The following is a 24,001-nucleotide window of genomic DNA, read 5'->3' on the forward strand; positions in this document are numbered from 1 at the left end:
ATGTTACATGATTAAGAATATATTTACAAGTTAGAAGAGAATAAAACGTGTTCGTTGGTTGCCGTCAAAACGAGAGAAAGTCCACGAGCCCCTGGTGGCGAGAAGGGAAAGTTCTTTACAGTCAAAATTGGTTACAGTTAAGTCCTTATTTCCGACAAGGTGTGATAATGATGTGGAATTGAACTGCCTTTGTATGTTGTCGGGTTGTAATTCCTTCTTGGTTGATGGCCTTTCAGACTGCACCATAAAGGGAACTATTATGCGTTCACTCAGTCCTTGACTTTGTCGTCGCTACTGTCTGATCTTCATATTACCCGGACACTCAAGCATGGCGGAAAGGAGATCGTTTTACGCTTGTGGTTATCTTTGTTTTGGGGCCAGTCTATCAAAATTAATAACTCAGAAGTGCGCCGAATAAAATATGTAAAATCTTGTTTTTGGTATTTACACTAAGTTAGATAATTTCTGTGAATTTTTAATTCACAGAGTAATTTTGCTTGGATTTTATCTGGCCTGGAATATGTTGTTAGAAATATAAAAATCTCGGATGGGTTCAAGTAAAGGACCTATATAGCTGAAAGGAGGAGAAAATGCTGGGGGTGGATGAAATTTTCATTTCGCTATAACTTTCTTAAAATTGAAAATGGAAAAATAAATCCAATTTGCCAAATTATAGCCTCATGAGGATTAACAACTTTTGTATTTAAAGTTTTCCTGTAACTGCAATATCTTAAATGTTAGGGGCTAAAAAGGGATTTTCACTCCCTAATTTTGACTTTCTTATATCATTAATTTATGTTGCCAGATATTAACATAGATATAGAGGAATCTACCTTTGTATAGAGAGGAATTTTTTTTTTTATATCATATTTTATAATGTCAGTCCCCGGCGACTGTTGCGGTTTTTACAAAAAATTTAAGGTTAGTAACCAGTGACTGATGCGGCCTGAACGGAAAGTTTAGTGCCGGTCACTGATGACCAAAGCGGCGCTTAACATATTAATAATAAATCTGTAGTTAAAAACATCGATATTTAGATAATGGACTACCTAACGATATTTTTAATCGTAAAACAAAATTTATTTCTATGATGTTTGAATAGCATCGATTCATTTCAGTTCTTCTCTCATCAAAATGTTTTAAATTTATAGCGAAATTATTCAATTTCTTCTTTCATTCATGAATTATTTCGATTTCTTTCAGATCAAATGGGGGATCTTGCTGGGTTACATCTTCGACTATATTGGCTTGTCATCGGAAAAGATGGACTTAAACATCGTTCTGCACTGTGAAAAATATTTGAGACATCTGGTCGTTCTGCTGGAAAGAACATCTCCAAGGTTTGCATTTACATGTTCTGTTTACAGTGCGTTCCTTAGCCCCCCAGTTCGTGCCTGAATATTTAAGGGGGCTAGTAAACAACAACTGCGGTAACAAATATAATAAATGTTACTAAGCAGTATTTTGTTATTTGCTGCTTTCTTATGGTCGTTTCTTTTTCAGAACAGTGGCAAATTATCTAACCTGGCGTTTCGTTGCAAAATACTTGCCTTATCTGGATATCCACTTTCGCCGCCTCTATTACGACTTCAGACGAGAAGTTCCGAACTTATCCGAAGAGAGGACGTTCTTCGCAAGGTGGAAGGAATGCGTGAACCTCGTCAATGACGGATTTGGAATGGCACTCGCTTCTTTGTACGTCAAAGAAGAATTTGGCGAAGATCTGGAAAACGAAGTAAAGTTCATTTTTTTTTCAGAATAAATACTATTATTTAACCCTTAACTGGGGAGGTGAAATTTTAGGACTTAACTGGGGAAGTGCGGTTTACGTGACACCATTCAGTTACACTCAAATTAAATTTAATTAAATTAATTAACTCAAATTAAATTTTCTAATGAATGTATTAGTATGAAAAACTGCCAGTATATTTTGCAGATATTTTTCTTGATTTATAGATATGTTTTGGAAATTTTTCAAAATATATTATCATTGAAAAAAGTAAATGCGTTGGAACATACATTTTTTTTCTCAAATTATATGTTACAATAAATAATATTCTTGACGAAACATATTACTTTTTACGTTTTTAATCATATTTATTTTTACAGTATATGAAGGTATATAGAAGACACTATAATGTAAAATTCAACAATTATATGGAAAATAAAAAAATTGACAATGGGTAAAATTGCCCCTTTTTGTATCGGCTTGTGTGACTTTCATATCACGGTTTTCTAGGGCATTTTAAACATACAGGTTAAGAACTAGTATAAAAATCAACCTAAAAATTCTATAATAAATTCTGTAAAAATTCTTAATAAATCTTGGTATATTAATATATATTATAAATTTTTCAAAATACGTTATCACTAGAAAAATTAATTATATTTTAATATACATATCAGAATCAGTTGAATGCGGACTTTCATCGAAAAACTCTTCTGTATAATTATCCTTATCACTAAAATCACTTTCACACAAAAGTGTCTGGAGCACTACTTCAAAATAGGATCAGTAAATTGGGTGATATTTCGGGGCCCAAATTTTAGCGCCATCTGCTAAGCCTTGTTTAACACTGGGACGCTAACAGGGAGGTGCGGTCTTAGAAACCGCGCTCAAAGAAATAACTGAATTATTTAAAAAAGCATTCGCTGAAATCGGTTGGAAAAGTGCACGTGTATTGAAGGTCACAAAACAGGAAACTATAGGGTCAATCCATTCAATTGAGCTAAAAATAGAATAGAGGCGACCGAAAATCCATCGCTAGCGGTCTCACAGACCGAACGTCCCCAGTTATGGGTTAATTCATTAAATATGATATAAAGTCTTACGAATTACCAGAACATTTGTAGAAACCAATACAAGCTATAATTTGATTGTAAAATTGTCGATCGCAATAATTTCAAATTTTTTGTAACCATAATGCAATATCTCTTCAACAATGTTTGAAAGAAAAGCATCTATATACATAAAACGTTAACTTACGTAGCTCAAAAATCGGTCTTATTATTTATTATACAATGCAACATTCAAATGTAATTGCATCCTTATACGAATTTTACAAATGCATTGAATCCATGGCTTCAATGCAATTATCTAACCTGTATATATCCTTCAATGCAATGCTTAGCTAATTATTATAAGAGCTACTAATTATTATTACAGCTTATTAGAAGTGAGCTGGACTGAGCTTCTTCATGTCCCCAAAGAGTGCATTCAATCATATGAAAAAAGGTATTAAAAAATTAAGAAATAGGCTTAAAAAAAAAGAAAGTTTCATCGAGCCCAAAACTAAACGTAACCTTTGCCAGATGGGTAATCTTAATGACTTGACAAATGTTCATATCTTCCAAAACAATAATCTTAAATTAATAGTCATTGAATAGTCTCAAGGATTAGCTTTTAATAATATTAATTTTATTTCAATATAATTTTCCTCTCCTTATTTTAATAATATTTTTAATTTAGTTTTATGTCCAATTTGTTTTTTAAATATTATGATAGAATTCAAACTCTTCCATCAAAACGCATAATGGCGTGTTTTTGCCAGTCATTAACTCCGTACTAAGATTTTTAATTTCGTTTTTATTTTGTGATGTATACAATTTTAAATTTTTAGTAAACTGATTCAATTGAATTCATACTTTTCTGTCGTATAGAACAAGATAAAATGTTTTTTAAGAAAATGCATTCCATATTAAACATTTAATACCCTAAAATGGCAGTAATCTAGGTGAACAAATAGGTGCTATATGATATTTAAAAATACATTTTTTACATTCTCTAATTGAATGTTTCTAATAAATATTGTACACCAAGAATAAAAAGCATTTCGAATGTTTCCTTCAGGAGGTCTCTGGTACGGATATACGTTGATGAAGGAAATGGGACTTATCTGTATTAGCAGATTTCTTCTGGAATGTCCTTTAAAAAAATAGCAATACAGAAAATATTATTGTGTTTTTGAAAGATAGTTTGTGTTTTCATTATTAGGAGAAAAATCTCAACAATTCTCCAGGTAGCCTGTAAAGCTCTCATACGCAAGTTTCTAATTCTGTTATAATGATATTTAATATATATGATGAACTTTGTCTAACGCAAAGTTTTCATAATCGTTTTCGATCTGGATACATCCAAATTTTTAGAAATATGCACGCATCTTTTCTGAAGGGGAAAAAAATGTAATTTGTCGATCTATGTTATATCAAAAATGTACCAAAATAATGTACATTTAAGATAAAAATGGTATTGAAATTTCCACTATGAGGATGCAGAAAACGGAGTATGGGATTTATTGCTTGTATTTATAACTGGCTTAATTTCACATTTTATTAAGTAGTTCATTTAAAAAAAAACTAGCAATACCAATAATGTTAGTACAAAATAGTGCATGAATATATTTAAAATTGTTCAGCGTTTTTATGGAGTGACGTCATTTTCAGATGAGAACTGATTTATCGTTTGCTTTTTTACTTTTAATTATTGAATCTCGCATTTCAAATAATCGCGAGAATATCGTTTGGTGTTTTTGAACTTTTTTTCAGTTTTAATTATCGCATTCTGATAATATGCAATTTATATTTATCCTTTATAGACTTTTTATGTACTTAACAACCGCATTTTTTTCGACTTTACCCACATTTTTAAGAATTGTAAGTTTCCTCAGAAGAATCTGTAAATATTAGAATATAATTTTAAAATCAAGCTGCCTCATTTTCATTGGATTTTATTACGTATATAATTGCTTCCAGAATATTATAGTAATAGCGAACTTGTGATCGAATTACTTGCTATTATTTATTTGTCATTTCCAACTAGTACTTCACCATTAAAAAATGACAAAAATAATGAGAAAACTAATGTTATCCATCTAATTATCATTTTACCAATATAAGAGCGAATATTAATCTAAGAGCAAAGTATTTAAAAGAATGTCGTCATCATTTTGTTACGGAATCTGGTAAAGCGCAATTTCTTTCAAAGAAAAATTAAAATTACCTTTCATTCAAAAACATTTTTGAGAAACTTGATCAATATGTTGATCTAGAAACCTCCATGAATTGTCAGAATGATAATTCATGGAAGATTACCAACCCCAACAGGAAATAAAAATTAAATTTGTCTGAAAAAGTTAACAACCAATGCTGCTATCTACAAAATTTCATTTTTCTAGAGCTGACCTTTACTGAGTTACCGCGGTGGCTACTTTTAATTTTAACCGATCTTTATAATTATATATTTACAACAATGATATTCATAAAATGCGTAAGTCGAAAAAAATTTTTACATGACCAAAATATATAAAATTTTAATTCCAAAAAGAATAAATATATATATAAATCTAAAAATGTATTTAAAAAATGGAGATATGGATGTATTCTTGGAATGGCACTGAAATTTTTCTGGAAAAGAAGGTCGATTTCTTCTTTGCCAATTATTTACTTTCACTCATCTCCCTTACTTAAAATAGTATTGATTAAGGTTACGTTATTTCTAAAAAAAATTGTCAGATTAATGCTTGTTTGTTTTTTAATATTTAATTTTTCTTCTGTATTTTTCAGGTAAAGTCTTTGATCACTTCTTTAAAGCAGGCTTTTGTCGGCGGTATAAAACAACAAAACTGGTTGGATCCAGATACGAAAATTCTATGTGAAGAGAAAGTAAGGAATAGTTTTAAAAGATAACTTGTATATGACTTGATTTTTGCTGTCCAAAATACCAAATGTGCACCAAATTTTACAGGTAATGTCAATGACCACCAAACTTGGCTACCCACGATATATCTTGGATCCGGTACAATTAGACACGGATTATTCAGGGGTGAGTAAATGTACAATTTTTATAGGACTTCCGCGAAAACAGCTTAAATAGGCGATAATTAAATGTAATTTAATCACGGCATTTCTACAGAATGTTTAGTACTAGAAATAAAGGTAATAGAACGCATCAAGAAATATACAAATCACCATAATAATGGACGATTTTAACTGAAGCAATGAAATGATAGGAATTTTAGTTGTTTTATCCTAAAATGAGGAAAAGCATTAGTGGTCTCCCTAAAACTTTCTCGCATACTCAATAATATACTTGTCAGAGAACGCCTTGCATAACATAGAGGTACAATAGTTACGAAATATTAACTTTTGGCTTGAATTTAACATTTCTATTGAATTTATCGTGTGATTCTTGGCTAGTGTTTTGGCTATTAATTCCCTGGAATACGGTAAATATTATCCTAAAATCAAATTTGTAGTTTAGACACGTTTATCACAATCGATTGAAACAAAAATTTGACACAAAACTGCACTTGTGGTCACAAACTCTTATGCCAAGTTTAATATATTTAGGTTATGGCGTTTTCGAACTATCGTGTTTACATGTGTCTAAAAGAACAGGCGACAGACAGACAATCAAACAGTGGTTAATTTTAACTCACCCTCTGACAAGTATACACACTATAGAGGTTAAATCTGGATGCCGAATCTTACCTACTGGTTGTATTCATTTTGTGTACTTATATTCGAACAGACAGACTTCCAATGAATGGATGTTGCTCAAAACTTGGTAGAAATCTACAAATTTGGTGTTAAGACGGACATTTTCTGAAAATATGTTTTTCGAACTCAGGGAGCTATAAAACATGGAGATCCGTCAAAATCTCGAGTTTGAAGTTTTTGATGATTATACTATATACTATGCATACGAGAAAGTATAAAAAGAAATTGAAAAATTGAAGGAATGAAAGCAAATCAAATTTCATTTCTCTAGTACATATCTTTTCTTGAATTATTACTTTCACAGACAGACAAAATTTCAGACTGATTAATATAATTCCAAAAATTATATTTTTTGATCTTAAGGAGGTTGAAAACTTAAAGATTCATCAAATTTCAAGTTCGTATTTTTTTGGCGGTTAGATGGTTCGCTCCTTTTATAATCTGTATAAGAGAGATAGAATATGGGTCAACATGCTTTAATTTGTAATGGCAGTTCAGTGTCATAGTCCTTAAAATATCTCTCACTGTCTGACTTCAGTTGCCCGAATTTATCATTTTTACTTTCTCGTATGCATAGTATAAAGAAAGTACAATAATCGCCAAAAAAATTCGAACTTGAGAATTCGACGAATCAACACGTTTTACACCTTCCTGGGTTCGAAAAACGTATTTTTGGAAAATGTATGTCTATCTGTCCGTCTGTGATAAAAATAACTTAAAAACATTTTGATCTAGTCGAAAGAAATTTGGTATACGGCCTTTACACCAAATTTTCCCATTTCTATCAAATTTTGAGAAAATTCTACTCAGTTGAAGTCTGTCTGTCCGGCTGTTTGATTATAGTTTAACATTATAACTACAAAACGAAGCTAGATAGACAAAATTCAGTATAGGGATATAATATCTATAATGCAAACACCTGTCAAATTTTGAGCCAAATCCAATAAAGGGTTGTTTGTCTGCCTGTCTGTACTTTCAGAAACATGTAAAATTGATTATTCAAAAACGCATTACTTAAATATATCAATTTTCTACGGAATTTTGTGACTACAAGCGCAATTTTTTTCCAGTCATTTGAGAAAAACTTGTCTAAAGCACAAATTCGATTTTCCAATACTATTAAAGGTATAGCAAGGCTTAATCGCCAAAACACTCGCCAAGGATGACAGGATAGATTGAGAAAAAATGCTAAATTCACGCCAAAAGTTAATATTTCCTTACTATTGTACGCCAATGTCATGCACGGTGTTCTCTGACGTGGCAAGTTCATTAGAGAGTATGCGAGAAATTTTTGTTTGTAAATAGTATCATTACACATGATTTTCATTCCAAGAGGAAAAACAACAAGCAGATATTCCTTAGTATGAGATATGCCCTCCCCTTCACGCCGTCTCTCCATACTCAGCACCAGATTGTCCATCAGTTCTTGAGGTAAGAGTGTCCATTCCTCAATTAGCATTTATTTCAGTTGTTGGGTGTTCCACGGAGGATGTAATCGTGCCGCAAGGCTTCTCCCCAAAGCATCCCATATATGTTCTATGGGATTTAAATCAAGAGAGAATGCTGGCCAATCCATTCGAGTAATATCTTCACTTTCCAGTAGCTGCTGAACCTCAGAGGTCCACATGGCCATGCATTGCCCTTCATAAAAACGAAGTCCGGTCCAATAGCACCTCGGAACAGACGCACATGGGGAAGGATCTCCTCCTTACAATAGCTATCTCCGGTTACAGAGCCACTGTCGAAAACATAGAGTTCAGTCCACCCGTTCAGCAGAATGCCTTCCCAACGACAACTCCAGGATCACCGAAAGCGGTCTTTCCGTGATGTTACTGGGATGAAACCGTGTCCCGACCTCTCTCTAAATCAACTGACGTTGAAAATCACTTGTGGCTCAGAAATGACTCTCATTAGTATAGAGACTCAATGGACACGACTCCATTAATGAGATGTCCAGTTTTTGTGCTCCTCACATCACTCTAAATGGTGCCACCGATGGCCTGCTTTCAAAGGAATGCAGCGTTCAGCACGGTAGGCAAATAGATCACCTTTGTGAAGGCGTCTGACCACAATAAACAGCAACACTTGTCTCCCTTTTGCTATACAAAGTTGCTGAGCAGTGGCGCTTGCTGACCGGTATCGGGCTCTTTTCGCCTGCGGGAGGATATATCGGTCAGTCACTGCAGTTGTTTTCAAAGTGCGGCTCCCACCAACCTTTCTAACAGCTGTATCTACGGTTTGGAAGGCTTTCCAAGCGCGCGAAACGAAACTTTTATTGATTACGAACTTCTTCAGCTATATTTGTGAAACTGCACGCCTCCCCCAGCTTTCCGATCACTCTTCCACGTGTGAATTCATCCAGGTTATTTCTTCTAGCCATATTTCACGAAAGAGCTCACTCGCACTTGCAGTGAATGTCTTTAATTTCGCCTCCGTTCTTCCTTTCTTCGTAGTCCTGAGCTGCTAGCACCCATTGTACGCGTTTTGCATACACTCACGTCGCCTATGACATTTTGTTCCTAACATTTGCATACGCATCACCTTTCTACTACATAATTGTGTGTTCATTGTACTGATCGCAATAACCCCTTTTCTGCAATTTCATGGCTACCAGCTAAAAATTTACATTGTTGCTTAAGTTTTGCACACCACTGTGTGTGTGTGTGTGTGTGTGTGTGTGTGTGTGTGTGTGTGTGTGTGTGTGTGTGTGTGTGTGTGTGTGTGTGTGTGTGTGTGTGTGTGTGTGTGTGTGTGTGTAATCAAAAATATAAGCATTATGAAAATTCCAATTATAAACTGTTTTTGAAACAATCTAAAAAACTAAAATTATTTCTGAATCAAACTAAAAAAAGCGCAATTGTATTTAGAGAGCGCCAATGCTGCTACTACTAAAACACCGATGAACATAACCGAATTAATAAAAATAAAAAGGAATAAAAATAGAATCAAAAGAACAATCAAAAATAAAATAAGAATCCGGCCTGAAGACTTTCTGAAGAGTCACCCTCAAACAGAGATTCAAAACAAGGGATTTTTTCTGTGAGGGGTCTTGCTTTTTGTCCAACAATATTGACCTCTCGTGACCGGTAAAATCCCCTGAAATTGAGGCCCAAGAGATAGGCCATTTTTTACAGAAATAAAACAATAAATTACAAAAAAATACTACCTCCAATTTAAGCGAAAACTACAGTAACTTAATATAAACTATAAAAGAACAGTCACAACTAATTATTAAAACAAAAAGAAAGTTCATACCAGTAGCATGTAAAACATCTACCAATTAAAGTTAAAATTTGTTCTATTTATAATAATAAATTATAAATTAATGGCGAGAAAAATTCGAAGTAAGTAAAAGTTTTTTTAATAGATTAATAGAAGCATACTTTAATAAAAAAAGTTTTAATTAAATTTTTATGCCTTTTTTTTAACAACATCCTTGAACTATTTCAAAAGAAATGCCTTGAGATATCATCCAAGATTCCATCAAAGATACCATCCAAAAATACCAAGATTGAGATACCATCAAATGCTTTGAGATGCTTCATTGCCATCGTCATTCACTAAAATTTCTGCTTTTATCTATTAAAATTATTCATTCATCAGATAAATTTCATTAATATTTCAGAAATAATTTTATATTTTTATCATTAATTTTTTTTTCATTGATTGCTAATGTTCTTAGAAAAAAAATTAATGTAGATTGAATTTCATACAAATTCCAGACGATTTTTAACAAATATACATCATTCAAATACATCATTCAACTGTCTTCACAATGATTATCTTTTATCATCGAGTTTTATTAAATGCAAAAAAATGTTAGAAACTCTTAGGTTATCTCTGTTATAAAGTAATAAGAACAAATGATGTTCGAATATCTTTTTAACTTACTAAATATAAATAAAAGCTTTAATCAGCTTCAAAAGCTCCATTATTTCATTCCTGAACTAATGCCATAACTTGATATAAATATTATATCACATTATTATCAATAAGTCTTAAATTCTAATTTATTGTTATTTAGTATTCCGATTCGACTGGGAGAAAGTAAATATTATTCATGTTGGCAATAATCCAAACAGAGACATTGGAAAATATTAATGGTTGTCTAGAGAAATTCAGCCAATAATACTTCAGGAATATGCATTAAATAACATTAGATTCTAATTATCAACTTGTTTAGATAATTTATTAACTTACTTGCTGAGATAACTTATCAACTTGTAATTAAAGTTAATATCTCAGTTTCAATGAATATCAAATAAATAAAAGTTATTTTAAAGATAAATACCAATGTTATTCATGAAATATAGACCATGATAAGGGGGATATAAAGGGGAAATGTTGTTGTTTCTTATGACACTTGCCATGGACAAGCCCGCTGTTGCGAAGACAACGATTTTAAACCGTTGTGGGAGCGTCTCTTGTTTTTTAGTAGTGCCAACTAGGGTCAAGAGCACGACTTTGCTTCTCACGCATCACTCATTCGCTTGCACAACCCCTTTTTACAGGAGGACACATTCACACATTTCACATATAGAACAACGATGCCGAAACCGGGACTCGAACCCAGAATTCCCAGATCACGGGGAAGACGCGCTACCCCTATGCCTGGATGCCGGCATAAAGGGGAAATAAACTATTTTAAATTTTTCTTCTATTATTTACTTTAATTCTGTATGAAATAAACACAAAAATGAAAACTGATACTGCAATATAATTAGGAATCAATTCAAATTCAGAAACCAAATCACAAATTTTCAGATACAATAATTTACAAAACAGTGGAAATTGTCTTTCTAAAACTTTCTCGAATACTCTCTAATATACTTGTTATTCCAGAAAACGTTTTACATGGTTTTGGCATATAACAGTTACGAAATCTTAACTTTTGGCGCGAATTTAGCACCTTTACTGAATCACCCTAGGCGAGTTATTTGGCGATTAATTCCTGGCATGCGTTAACTGCATTCAAACCCCGAATGAGTGTTTTAGATACTTGTTTCTCAACCGATTGAAACAAAATTAATAAAAAACTGCACTTGTATTCTCAAAATACCGTACTAAATTTGATATATTTAAGTCTTAAAATTCTATTAAGTCTTTTAAATTATGGCGTTTGCATGTTCCTGAAAGTACAGACAGACGGCAGTCAATTCGTAGCTGGATTTGGCTGAAAACTTGACAAGTACCTTGGCAGATCGTTGTTAAATCTGAGCACCGAATTTTATCTTATCTATATAGATATGTTCATTCAGTACTTGTACCAATTAATTTTAAATATTCTTCAATAAATTTTCCTATAGTTTTGTTCAATTTGAAGAAGAATTTGTTTCGTTTTATGAGAACAATATTTGGCAGCATAATCTGCAATTTTCGATAAAATAAAAAATGGTAGTCCCAAAATATTCTTTCTTATTCGTTGGATTCTTTCTTATGTTGCTTATGTTATAAAACTCGAAATTATAGGACTAAACAATCGAAATCTTTATAGCTAGCATGTTTGGCAATAGTAGAAAATATGTAAAATTTGGCATTATTAATACTATAACAATGCTTAATATTAGAATTTGTATGAAAAGACTTAAAATTTGAAATCTTAGTGAATTTTGAATTGATGATTTTTAAAGTAAATTCATGTTCATTTTATTCTTCGTGTTTTGAATATTTATAGATGCTGGCATCGGATTGAAAGTTTAAGAACTTGATTTTAATTTATTTCGCAGTGTATTGTGGAATATATCATTGTTCATAATAAATAGTAAATTAGAATTAATTGTAACTGTTTGATCCCATTTTTTTCAGCTTGAAATTTCTGAAGAACATTTTCTGGATAATATTCTTAAAATGAATCGTTATGAAGTCATAAAAGAATTGACTAAAATGACAAGAACGGTTGACAAAGAAAGGTAAAAGCAATGCATACTATTTTCTACTTTTAATAAATTATTACATATCGGAAACATGGCAGAATAATTAAAATATATCTTATAAGCTTTTGAGAATACCTATATATATATAACATATTTTCTTCGTTTAAATAAGAAAAAAGAGTAAAATTATTTATTATTCGAAATAAATGTAAATTAATAGATATACAATAAATTTTAAAGCAAATATAAAACATTGTATAGTACAGCTTTTAAAATAATATTAATACAGCTTTAAATTAAGATTTTGAAGCATTAATTTATAAAATAATTGCAAGACAATTTTATTTTCTGGAAAAAAAGATTTTAAAAATACCAGACTGGAATGTTATTCATTAATAAAATATGAAAATAGTAATGATCCATCTTACAGAATTGCTTGGATGCAGATAGGGATTGCAATACCGGTATACCGGGATACCGAATACCGGTATTTTGAGCCATTTGTACAATTTTGTAATACCGGTATTCACAAGTTTAAATACCGGTTTTTCGGTATTTACTAGAAATTTTTTAAATTGTCTCCACTATATGTTTAGGTATCGCGAACATAGCAAAATAGTATACGTTTTTGTTTTTATGTCTCCCTAACGGGCCAAATTAATTAGCTAATTAATGGCTTAATTAATTGCTTAAATCTAAATTAGCGAAACATGGATTATCCCCGAAAAACGAAATTGTATCCATAACGACTGATGGAGCAACAGTTACGAAAAAAGTTGGAAAGTTGATTGGTGCAAATCAGCAATTGTGCTATGCACATGGAATTCAATTAGGAGATATAGATGTATTTAGGGATTGCTATACCGGTATACCGGGATACCGAATACCGGTATTTTGAGCCATTTGTACAATTTTATAATACCGATATTCATAAGTTTAAATACCGATTTTTCGGTATTTAATAGAAATTTTTTAAATTGTCTTGTAATTTTTGAAATTGTTCAGGGATCGCCAACATAGCAAAATAGTATACGTTTTTGTTTTTATGTCTCCCTAACGGGCGAAATTAATTAGACTGTGAATACAAAGTTGCATCGTACAATCAAGAGAAGTGATAAAATACTGAAAGACAATGGATTGTTAAAGCCTCCACCTTTTTCGCACAACTTTGCGTTTACTTTGACAAAATAGGAGTGAGAGGAAAGATGAAAGGAGATGTTTAGGAGGAGATTCAAAACACGTTGGAGAAGTTTACTCCTAATGATGGAACGTTTTTTGGAACTGATATATCCAATCCAAAAAGCAATAATCAACTTAAACCAGCAAATTAATTTTTCAGATAGTGAATTCGACTTAATATCCAGAACAGGTTGTTATAACTTAATATAAACTAATATTAAAACTGGCAGTTGAGGCATTATGTCGGAGAGATTCTAATTTATTAACAGCGAATGCAACAATAAATTTCATGTTACAGTCATTGAAAGAACAGCAAACATCACTATCTGAAGAATTATATATTACATTGAAAAATCCCACAGAAGAAAGGCATACCGAAATAGAAAATGTCTTACGGTATTTACATAATTATAATTATTTTAAAAATGAAAAAGAAGAAAAGAGACTAACCAATTCAAATCTGATCAAGTTTATAATAAATTTTCTTAAAATTTTTTTACCCACAAACCTGTTCCCATTCAGAAGAATTTGGTACAGTTATCGGAGATTATCATGGCACAAATGTCGACAGTGAAAAGGAATTGTCCCTTGAACAAAAATTAGAATTAGCGATAAATAAAAAATATTCAACAAACCAAAATACAATACAGAAATCAGCTATATCCAAAACCATCCGACGAGTAATCGATTTATTTGAAGATGAGATATTTTAGAAGTAAATATTTGGAAAAAGTATATCACAAATTGCTAACAGTACCACCAACTATCGTAGATGCCGAAAGAGCGCTTTCGACAGCTGATAATTTTTGCCCAAAATTACATTCCAGGCTTAATGACAGTACAATTGATGCATTATGTTAAGATCACATTTCAAAAATTTGTAATAGTACCAGAGACTGAATAGTGATGTTAACACTTTTTTGTTTATCTAAACATTATTATTGCCAGGTTCTCTGCTGAACACTCTATACACTTTCAGTGGGTCCCCTCACATGTTGGTTTAAATTGTAATAAGATAGCGGATAATTTAGCTAAGACTGCCTAAGCAGACATATTTCATGGTGATGCAACACTAACTTATTCTGAAATCTCCTCTATCAAAAAAGATGGAGTCGAGTGAACTTTGGAGAATCCCACCTGCTCACCCTTGGTACTTTGGTAAAAGTCCCGATTGGTGTCACCGTCTGAATATCTCTAGAAAAAAGCAAACGGCTATCTCTCGTTTTTTAAGTGGACACACCAAATCCCTCATCTTCCAACACGGACGGAGGATCTTTGCTGAATGTCCTTGGTGCAAGGCAGATCAAGCCTCTCACAATCATATTCTTAAATGTTTATATTTTACGATTTTTGAGATTTTAAGGGATCCGCTATTGTTTTTGGACTTTTTAGAGATCTTTGGTTTCATGGAGGTGGTATAGTGCAGCTGTTCCACTTTGGATCAGAAACAACAACAGCACTTTTTTTGTGATTGAAATAAAGAAGATGTTCCTTTACTTTTTTGTGATTCTTTATAAACCGTTATAATTTATATGCTACAAATTATTTTTGTGATATTTACATTCTCTAATAAAACTGGTAAATAAAACAAAGAAACACCCGTGTTTTCTTTATTTTCCTAAAATTTCCAATACCGGTATCCCGGTATTAAGATCTAAAAAATACCGAATACCGGTATTGAACTTTTGGTCCGGTATTGCAATCCCTAGATGCAGATATCTTTCTACATTTTCTACTAAGAATCGTCTCTAAATATCGCAAAGGAAGATATCAACGGTAAAATTCTGAATCAAAATAGCTGTTACTTGAATTCAATTTCGAAGCCTTTAAGAATAAAATATAATAAAAAAATATTGGAAATGTTCTATTTAAATTGCACAAGAACAAGAAATCGTTTGCAAATAGTTATTAAATATTTTTTATATATGCGCATCTGGTGAACGCTAATTTCATATTATCGCCTGAAATTAAATTAACTTATTGATTTCAGACGATAATTAATTGATGATTCAGATGTATGAATTAATCTTAACATATCTTTTGCAAAAATTTTAATGTGTTTTTTTCGACGATTTTGATCTATTTTTCAAAGTATGGAAATTAATTCAGCAAAAAATATACATTAAAATTTGCTTCTTCTATATAATTTCTGCAATAAAATATCCGAAATGTTGCCAAAAAGACCTTAAAGACAACTTTTTTATCTGAGAGAAGAATATTTTAACGACATAAAATGTTTTAAAAAATGAAAAGAATTCATCTTGTACTACACTACATCTATATTCGTCGTCTACACTTCATCGAATATACGCTTTACCTAATCATCAGCGTATCGTTCAAATTAGAGAATTCATACATAAGAATTATTTTACAGTCGAACGTTTAACTATTGTAGACATTATTAAGCAAATTCGTATATAGAAAATAACCTGAATTGTAACGCGATAACTCATAGGTGTTCCATTAGATAATGCATCATCTCATAATATATTCTGAACATAAAAATTCGTTTCATTCAAAATATTTCATAGAGTTTTCATAAAATCATCAACAAATATGGCTGCTTGAGTTTTGTATTATCCAGATATGGCACCTCGTAACTTTTCTTCCACTGCTTAAACCGCTTCTTTTCTGATCACCACTTTGAATCTACCGATAAAATACAAAAAAATCGCTTCGAACGCTAGAGCAGTTTGACAGAAATAATTTCGAAGCATGTTTTGAAGGTAGAGAATGTGTGGCAAAAGTGCTTTACAATTCTAGAAAAGGTCGAACTTAAACTTTCGAACTTCGACTTCAGAAATGTCATGAATCAACTTTGAAGGAAATGTAATAAATATTGAACAATATATTGATATCTGTAATTTTATGGCTGTATTTCAGATAATTCTTTTATCACAGTAGTAGGCTAGGAAATTAATCTTGAAAAGAGACCTATATAGAAAATGAATCTTAAATTAATCATTCTTGAAAAAGAATCCTATATCTTCTAAGATTCTTGATTGTACCTTTCTAGATTTAAAAAGATTCAGTCTTTTCATAGCCTTGAAATGAACGTAGTAATTTGCCTAAAACATTCGTTCAAAAACTTGTTTTTAACGAACTAAACGAAAACAAATTTGGTTTATTTATTTACTTGATAATTTTTTTTCCATTTCAGAGACTGGTTTGTGCAACCTCTTGTTGTGAATGCATTCTATGAGGCAACTGGAAATGCAGTTAGTAAGTTAAGTTATTTCCTAAGGTAAAAATGTGTATATCACAAATGTCAGTCCTGTGACTAAACATCACTTTACAATTTTGAATGAATCAATACATTATTAATAATAAATGTCTTATTTTGTTATGCTAAACTGAACTAGTTCTAATCGAGTATACAATATATCATTAATAAATGCATTTTTTTTTTTTTAATTTTGGAATGCCAAAATGGGCCATCTTCTATTATTGTACAATGCATTACTAACAATTGATTTATCAAGTTTGATATTGCAATTAAACATTTATAAAAGATTAAGGATAATTGGAACAATAATTTTAAGGTTATTTACAACTAATAGCCTCGTCCGTATCCCCTGGGACCATCTATTTCTTCGGAGATATTCGCTATATTAAATTTCTATTAATCTTTTGAATTATAATTTCATGTCCAGGATTCAGACAACAGTTTATTTTTAATCCTCAAACTGTCATAAATATTCTTGTGAATTCGGGTTCTTTCGTATTTGTTAGTCGATGAAGAAACACAATCAACAGTCCTCAGTAACAAATGATGACTTTTATTAACACGAAGACAAGAATACGCAGACAACAAATGCGCAGCAAAGACATACACAAGCAAACACAGCAGCCACAAGTAATTATCTTTAGTAATAACAAACGCAACACACAAAGCGGCCAGGCAGACTTCAGCAGGAGGAGGGAATCAGCGTAGCTACATTCTACTGTCTCTCCAAACACCTGCTTTTCTCCATTGTCTCCTCGCTTTAGCTATATCCAACTGCCGACTCACTAATACACGACTGGCTATCCACACACGACTCTATGCTGCTCTACAATAAATACCAGGATTCGGCACACAACTCAATGCAGCAAACTCTTGAGTTCAACACAACATTGCGCTTCGTTGGACTGATACAACTATTCGCCGTTGACTCGCTATGCGACTCTAAACCTCCCGACGACTCTATACACAACAGTCCTCCGCTTGGACTACCGGCCTTTTATAGTTCCCGAGGCCGGGCAAAGAAGGTTCTTGAACAATCAAGCGTATCTCAGCTTCTATTCGCTGAGAAAAAATTCTTAAAGATTGTAGTATTATCTATTTTCTCGCCAAAGTTACCAAATTCATAGTTCAAAGTCATTCAAAGTTAACAAATACCAAGTTACCAAGTCGCGATGCCCTGGGATCACCGATTCGGCATCCGATCAGCATCCAACAGAGCTGATCGTAAAACCGTCTTTCTAATGATTGAACTAACTGTGCTGGGAAGCAACATTACAGATTTGTAACAGTATTAAAACTGTGTTATTTTACTAATCTTAGATATGTTCTGTTCGTTTTGTACATGAATCTTTCTAAGAGAAAACAATTTTATTACATGACAACGATATTATGATTATCTTCTAACTTTCGAGATACAGTAATTTAATTTTTTTTATTTATTTATTTATTCTTCATGTAAATTGCACAGTATCCCTCGTTCTTGATTTTCACCAATGGGGGAAAATCACACCATTAAATATTTGATTATATTTCAAAAATAATTTAAATTTTCAGGATAATAATGTAATCTATTTTTGAAATTTAGGCAAAAAATATTTTTTTAATTTTAATAATTCAAGAAATATTTGTGAGACAATTAAATTGGTAACTTAAAAAAGAAAAAAAAAAACATTTTTTTTAAGCATTCAAATGGTATGGAAATCAATTTTTGAATGACAAAATTTGCAGTTGTCATGATAAAACCCCGGAATTTCACTTAATTTTTAATTAATTAAAATTTCAAAATATTGCTCTGTGATGCAAATTCCCACACTCCAAAGTACGTTTGTGACGAGTTTGGTACTGCTAGGTCAAACTGTTTACCCTGTAGAAATTATTCTTGTAGACATACAGACACATTCATCTTTATTATTTTCTCGCATAAAAAGTATTCTACGGATAAGTACTGTAATCCTCAAAGGAATCTAATTTCGAAATTTTGGGGAATCTCAGCGTTTCAAATCGTCCTAAGCCAAAACGTCCATTTTTAGTATTTTGTTTGTCTGTGGACATTATAACTCAAAAATGCTTTGAGCTAAACGAATGAAATTTGTTATATAAATTTTAAGTCAGATTTGTTTATTTCAATCAAATTTTAAACATTGTTCATTCACAGAAAGACTGTCTTCCCATTTGTCTCAGTACAAGTGAACACGATAAATATATACATATAGATAGATAAATAAAATTAAGGGAAACCCAGCTGCAGTGGTCTCCTTAAAACTTTCTTGCACACTCTCTAATAAACTTGTTATGTCAGAGAACACCTTACATGGCATTGGCGCACAATAGTCATGAAATATGGATTTTTGGCGTGAATTTAGCATTTTTACTTATCTATAGTGAGCTATTTGGCGATGAATACTTGACATGCGGAACTAGTAAGCAAAAATCGAATTCATACTATATACGTGTATTTCTTAATCGATTGAAACAAAAATCTGTCACAAAGCTGCACTTGCCGTCACAAAATCTCATACCTAATTTAATATATTTGAGTCAATGCTGTTTTAATTATCGCGTTTACATGTTTCTGAAAGAACAGAATGGCAGAAAGTCAACCCATCGTTGGATTTAACTCAAAATGTGAGCGATGTCTATACTATAGACTTTAAATCGGTGTTGAGAATTTTATTTATCGTTTATTTAAATTATTATTAATTTTATTTATTGTATTATTTATCGCTCTCTTCGTTTTGTAATTATCGTGTTATCTTATATTCGGACAGACGGACTTCCTCTAAATTGATTTTGCTCAAAATTTGAGAGAAATATGCAAATTTGGTGTATAGACAGTACAACGAATTTTAAGTTATTTTTTAATATTTATACTCTATTTTATCACAGACATACAGACAAAAGAGCATTTTCCAAAAATTTGTTTTTTGGACTCAAAGTGATTTAAAACGTGGAGATTCGTCAAAATGTCGAGTTCAAATCTTTGTTTAAATGACTATACTTTATACTACGTTTACGAAAAAAGCAAAAAATGCAATGACTTAAATAAATGGAACTCGTTATGTAATCTTTTAACTAAAATTGCCTATTGTGACAAACTTTGTTTTAAATCAATCGAGAAAACAAAGGCGTCCAGAATACAAATTCCATTTTCTTGTCTCCTGTGTATTAACCACATGCTAGCAATTAATCACCGAAAAACAGATCGCCAGAGGTCGAACGCCAGATTCTGTAAAACACAAAATTCACTCCAATGATCAACCTTTCGTAACTATTTTTCATCGATGTCATGCAGTTAATACACAAGTACAAGTTTTCTTTACTATATTATGAAACTTTCATGAATGGGTTTCTGAAAGTAAACATCTGTGTTGTCATAGTGATCACGCCTTGGCCATTAGCGTGAAACACTAGGACGAAGGAAGGAGGGGGGAGAAAACATCTTTATTGGGGAGTATATGAGAAAATTTCAGAAAGACCAATCCCTCTGATTGCATTTATATTTAAATATTATAATGGCAATTCAATAAATGAAACCCAATATTATTTTTAAAATTCATAAAAGAATTTAAGTTTTAGTAATAAATTCAACAACTTTTCATAAACCTGCTCCTTGTCTCATATAAAATTCCTTAATTGCTTTAAAATGCACTTAAAACAGGAGAGAAAAAAGTCCAATAATAATAATAACACAATCTTAAAAGCACCAATCAACGCTCAATTAAATGCAAAGAATAGTTTTTTTTTTTTTTTTACTTTAAACATTTTTTTAAACCCTCTAACTATTTCTACATCAAAACTCAGCTTTAAATAAAGTTTTTAAAAAATAGTGCATTTTATAAAATAAAATTTTGCAATTTTTTCATTTTTAATTTCAAATACATGCTCTCAAAGCAGAAAAGGTAAAGTTTTGGAAAAAAATAATTTATTTAAACATTTAATGGTTGTTTTTCAACAAACATCCACAGGAATTAATATCCGACCCTTGCTTAGAATGTTATAATTTTATTAGTCATTAACAACTAGTTTAATTTTAAAAAAAACGTATAAAAATTATCTAAAGCGGAAAACTTTCATAATAACGATAAACATTAATTAACCCACTTTACTTCCTTTAGTATAATAAAAGAAAAAAAATTGAAAAAAGCAAATATCATAACTTTGATAGAAAATTCATTTTTGTATGAATCTCTAGTCATTTTTGGTGTCTTCTTTATTACTACGTCTTGTTTTTGTATTAAAGAACAAAAAATTTAGAAAATTATTTTCTAAGTGTTATGTCTTTAATTTGGAAAAAGTTTGTGCAATGTGTTTAGAAAATTTTACGAAATCTTAACTTTTAAGCTGCTTTTTTTTTTAAATTTATAGTAAGAAAGTGCTTTTTATATATGAATTTAATCTTAAAGCGTTTAATTGCTGCATTATATGATGTCTTCTATTTTTTTTTTTTATTATTCATTCTGATTCTTATAAACATTGTAATTCGCATCAGAATCATTTTTTTTTTCTGCTAATAATTCAAGAACTAAAAAGTTTTAATTTGCAAAGAAATTTTAGAATTCACATATTTTCACTTTTTTTTTTAATTAAAGGAAATTTAAACTTTTAATACGAAACTTTGTGGCATAATAATGTTTAGATACATCTATCCTTACATCATTAACATCATAATACTATTGTGAATTTGTAATATTGCTTCCTTGCACAGTTAGTTTCCTGGTTAAGAAGAAGGTTTTACATTTAGCTCTAGCGGATGCTCAATGAATTCGGGGTCAATAACACTCGATATTGGCGATATTTGGCGACAAATTTATGACTTGGGTGATAAAAGTAAAAGACCTAGAATGTTCGAGAATCTTGTTAATAGCTCCATTAGAACTCGAGTTCCAGCGTTTGCTCTGGAACATTTAACGCCCTTTAATGGAAACTTTACAATGCAGTGTCGGATCTAGTCAGTATACGTGCTGAGTCGAGAATTATAAGAGGTCGAGTACTTTATCTTTTTGAGGTAATATTTTACAACCGGTTCTCTCTGTGTCTACTTTATTATTTAGTACACACTTCGTCAGTGTTTTATTACCTGCGTTTCGTGTTTTCGAGCAGAATAAAGAACCTTTATTCATTACTGACACATTTGAACTGTTCTCTATACACCGATCAGACAAATTTTTTGTAACAGAATTACTTTCAGAAAATTGCTGCATGCCACATGTGTGATGGAAAAAAAATCTTCCAGATTCCTCTACATAGCAGAATATTGAATCTAGAGTTATCAAATTTGGCACGTAATTGCTCTTTTGCAGATAGATGCCCATTAAAGAATTTTTTTTCAATTTTGATTATAAATTAATTAATTATAAATAAATTAATTATATTATAATGTTTTCCGTAATGGCATTGGAGAATTGATTTCACAAAAGTAATTTTACATCCATTTAAAATGGCAAAAATTAAGTGTTCCGTTAATGCAAATATTATTTCGCACAATTTTTTTTTCTCGCACTTTAACATATTTTTTAAAAAATGCTTTGAATCGGAATGCTTTTTACTATTCTTATTACTAGAAATATATTCAGGAGCTTTGAGACGAAATTAATTCTCCATGAAATTCAAAATAAATTTTAAAAATAAAATAGAGATATAAGTATTAGAAGCACAATATTGTTATGACTAGTTACTTTGAATTTCTATTTTGATACTTCGAATTTTTAAAAAAAAATTTCCTTTTAGTCATAAAATCGATTAGTTATACACACAAAAAAACTGCTTTTAATATCAATGTAAAGAAGATAAAAGGGTCTTGAACCCATATAAAAGCTGTCCCAGGAGAAGCTGGCAGATGTTTTCACCAAAGGTTCTTCAGATAAATCCCTCAACAGAGGCAGAATAGGTGGTGAAAAATCACAATTAACCTTCATGGTGGTGAAAAAATCACAATTGATTGCCTTCAACTTCACCAGCGAACTTTTGGCAATCAAAGAAGCCCTAACTTTTTACTTGACTAATTCTCAAGCTGTGGACCTTGCTGGGGGACTGATTGTTTTCTCAGACTCTAAATCGGCCATAGAGGCCATCGGAAATGGTGACACAGACATAACCTCTACTATAAATGACTTTCTTGATCAACTGTATTGCAATAGGAAATCTTGTGTCCTGCAGTGTATACCCGCACATGTTATTGTGTTGTTGTTGTGACTTATGGCACTTTACAAGCCCGCTAGCAGTTATCTGTCAGCAATTTAAGCCAAAAGAGCATCTCTTGTTTTTTCAGTAGCGCCAACTAGGGCCAAGAGTACAACTTAGCTACTTCATGCATCACATTCGTGTGTACAATCCCTTTTTTGGGGGGTACATTCACTCACCTCACAGATAGAATACAGAAGAACAACCATGCCCGAACCCGGGACGCCCAGATCATGGGGAAGACACGCTACCCCTATACCGGACTCCCCTATACTAGGACGCCGGCACCCGCACATGTAAACATCGAGGATAATGAGTGTGCGGATGCTTGGCCAAAGAGGCACGAAATCTTGTCCAACCTAGTTCCACCCTCACACTTGCAGTAGCGAACGCTGGGGCCAGATGTAGACTTATAAATCAGCCCTCTGTGAAGTCTTTGATTTCCCTAGAAATATAACAACTACACTAGCTAGATTAAGGACAAACCAGAATAAGGGAAAGAAGATTCTTCCTGATGGGATAAGATCCTTACACATCTTCGAGTGCCCATCTATTACCGCAGATATCTTAAAGCTTAGCTGGTTACCGCTGATGGATCCACTTCGGGAGATCCTTTACAGTTCTGAAGCATCATAGCTGGCGGCTGCGGACCTTTGACAATATCTGAAACTTTCTTTCGTCACTCTTTGCATTTCCATGGACACGACAACAACAATAATATCGATGTAAAGGGGAAAGAAGATAAATTTCATTGCTAAAACAGTAAAAAAAAGCTATTAAATATAATTTTTAACCATTTTGAGGAATTTATTAAAATTAGAGCAAAAAAAAATTACGGAAAGAAACTGTTCTTATTGAAAAACTAATTTTAAATTTTAATGACGTGTATGGCTATTTTTTCTTCTTTTTTTGCTTTTTTTTGCAATAAAATGCTACAGAGGATAAACGTTAAACTCTCAATTATAATTTATTTAAAATTTAATTGAAATTTTTAAAAACTATTTCTAAGTAAAGACCTTCAGCCCAAACAATAATCATCTGATAA

The 24,001-nt window shown here is 31.7% G+C and overlaps 1 protein-coding gene across 6 annotated transcripts in view; it reads left to right on the forward strand.

The window, feature by feature from the left end:
* LOC129975690 (endothelin-converting enzyme 1-like) overlaps nucleotides 1–24,001 on the forward strand; it is a 333,428-nt gene that overhangs the window by 286,105 nt on the left and 23,322 nt on the right. For all 6 annotated transcript variants that reach the window (XM_056088819.1, XM_056088818.1, XM_056088820.1 and 3 more), the window contains 6 exons: nucleotides 1,204–1,340; nucleotides 1,504–1,735; nucleotides 5,563–5,661; nucleotides 5,744–5,821; nucleotides 12,304–12,407; nucleotides 16,711–16,772. In XM_056088819.1, coding sequence (XP_055944794.1) covers nucleotides 1,204–1,340; nucleotides 1,504–1,735; nucleotides 5,563–5,661; nucleotides 5,744–5,821; nucleotides 12,304–12,407; nucleotides 16,711–16,772 — 712 coding nt within the window. The remainder of the gene's footprint in view (nucleotides 1–1,203; nucleotides 1,341–1,503; nucleotides 1,736–5,562; nucleotides 5,662–5,743; nucleotides 5,822–12,303; nucleotides 12,408–16,710; nucleotides 16,773–24,001) is intronic.

This window comes from Argiope bruennichi, chromosome 7, assembly GCF_947563725.1.
Source record: "Argiope bruennichi chromosome 7, qqArgBrue1.1, whole genome shotgun sequence".
Lineage (NCBI taxonomy): Eukaryota > Metazoa > Arthropoda > Arachnida > Araneae > Araneidae > Argiope > Argiope bruennichi.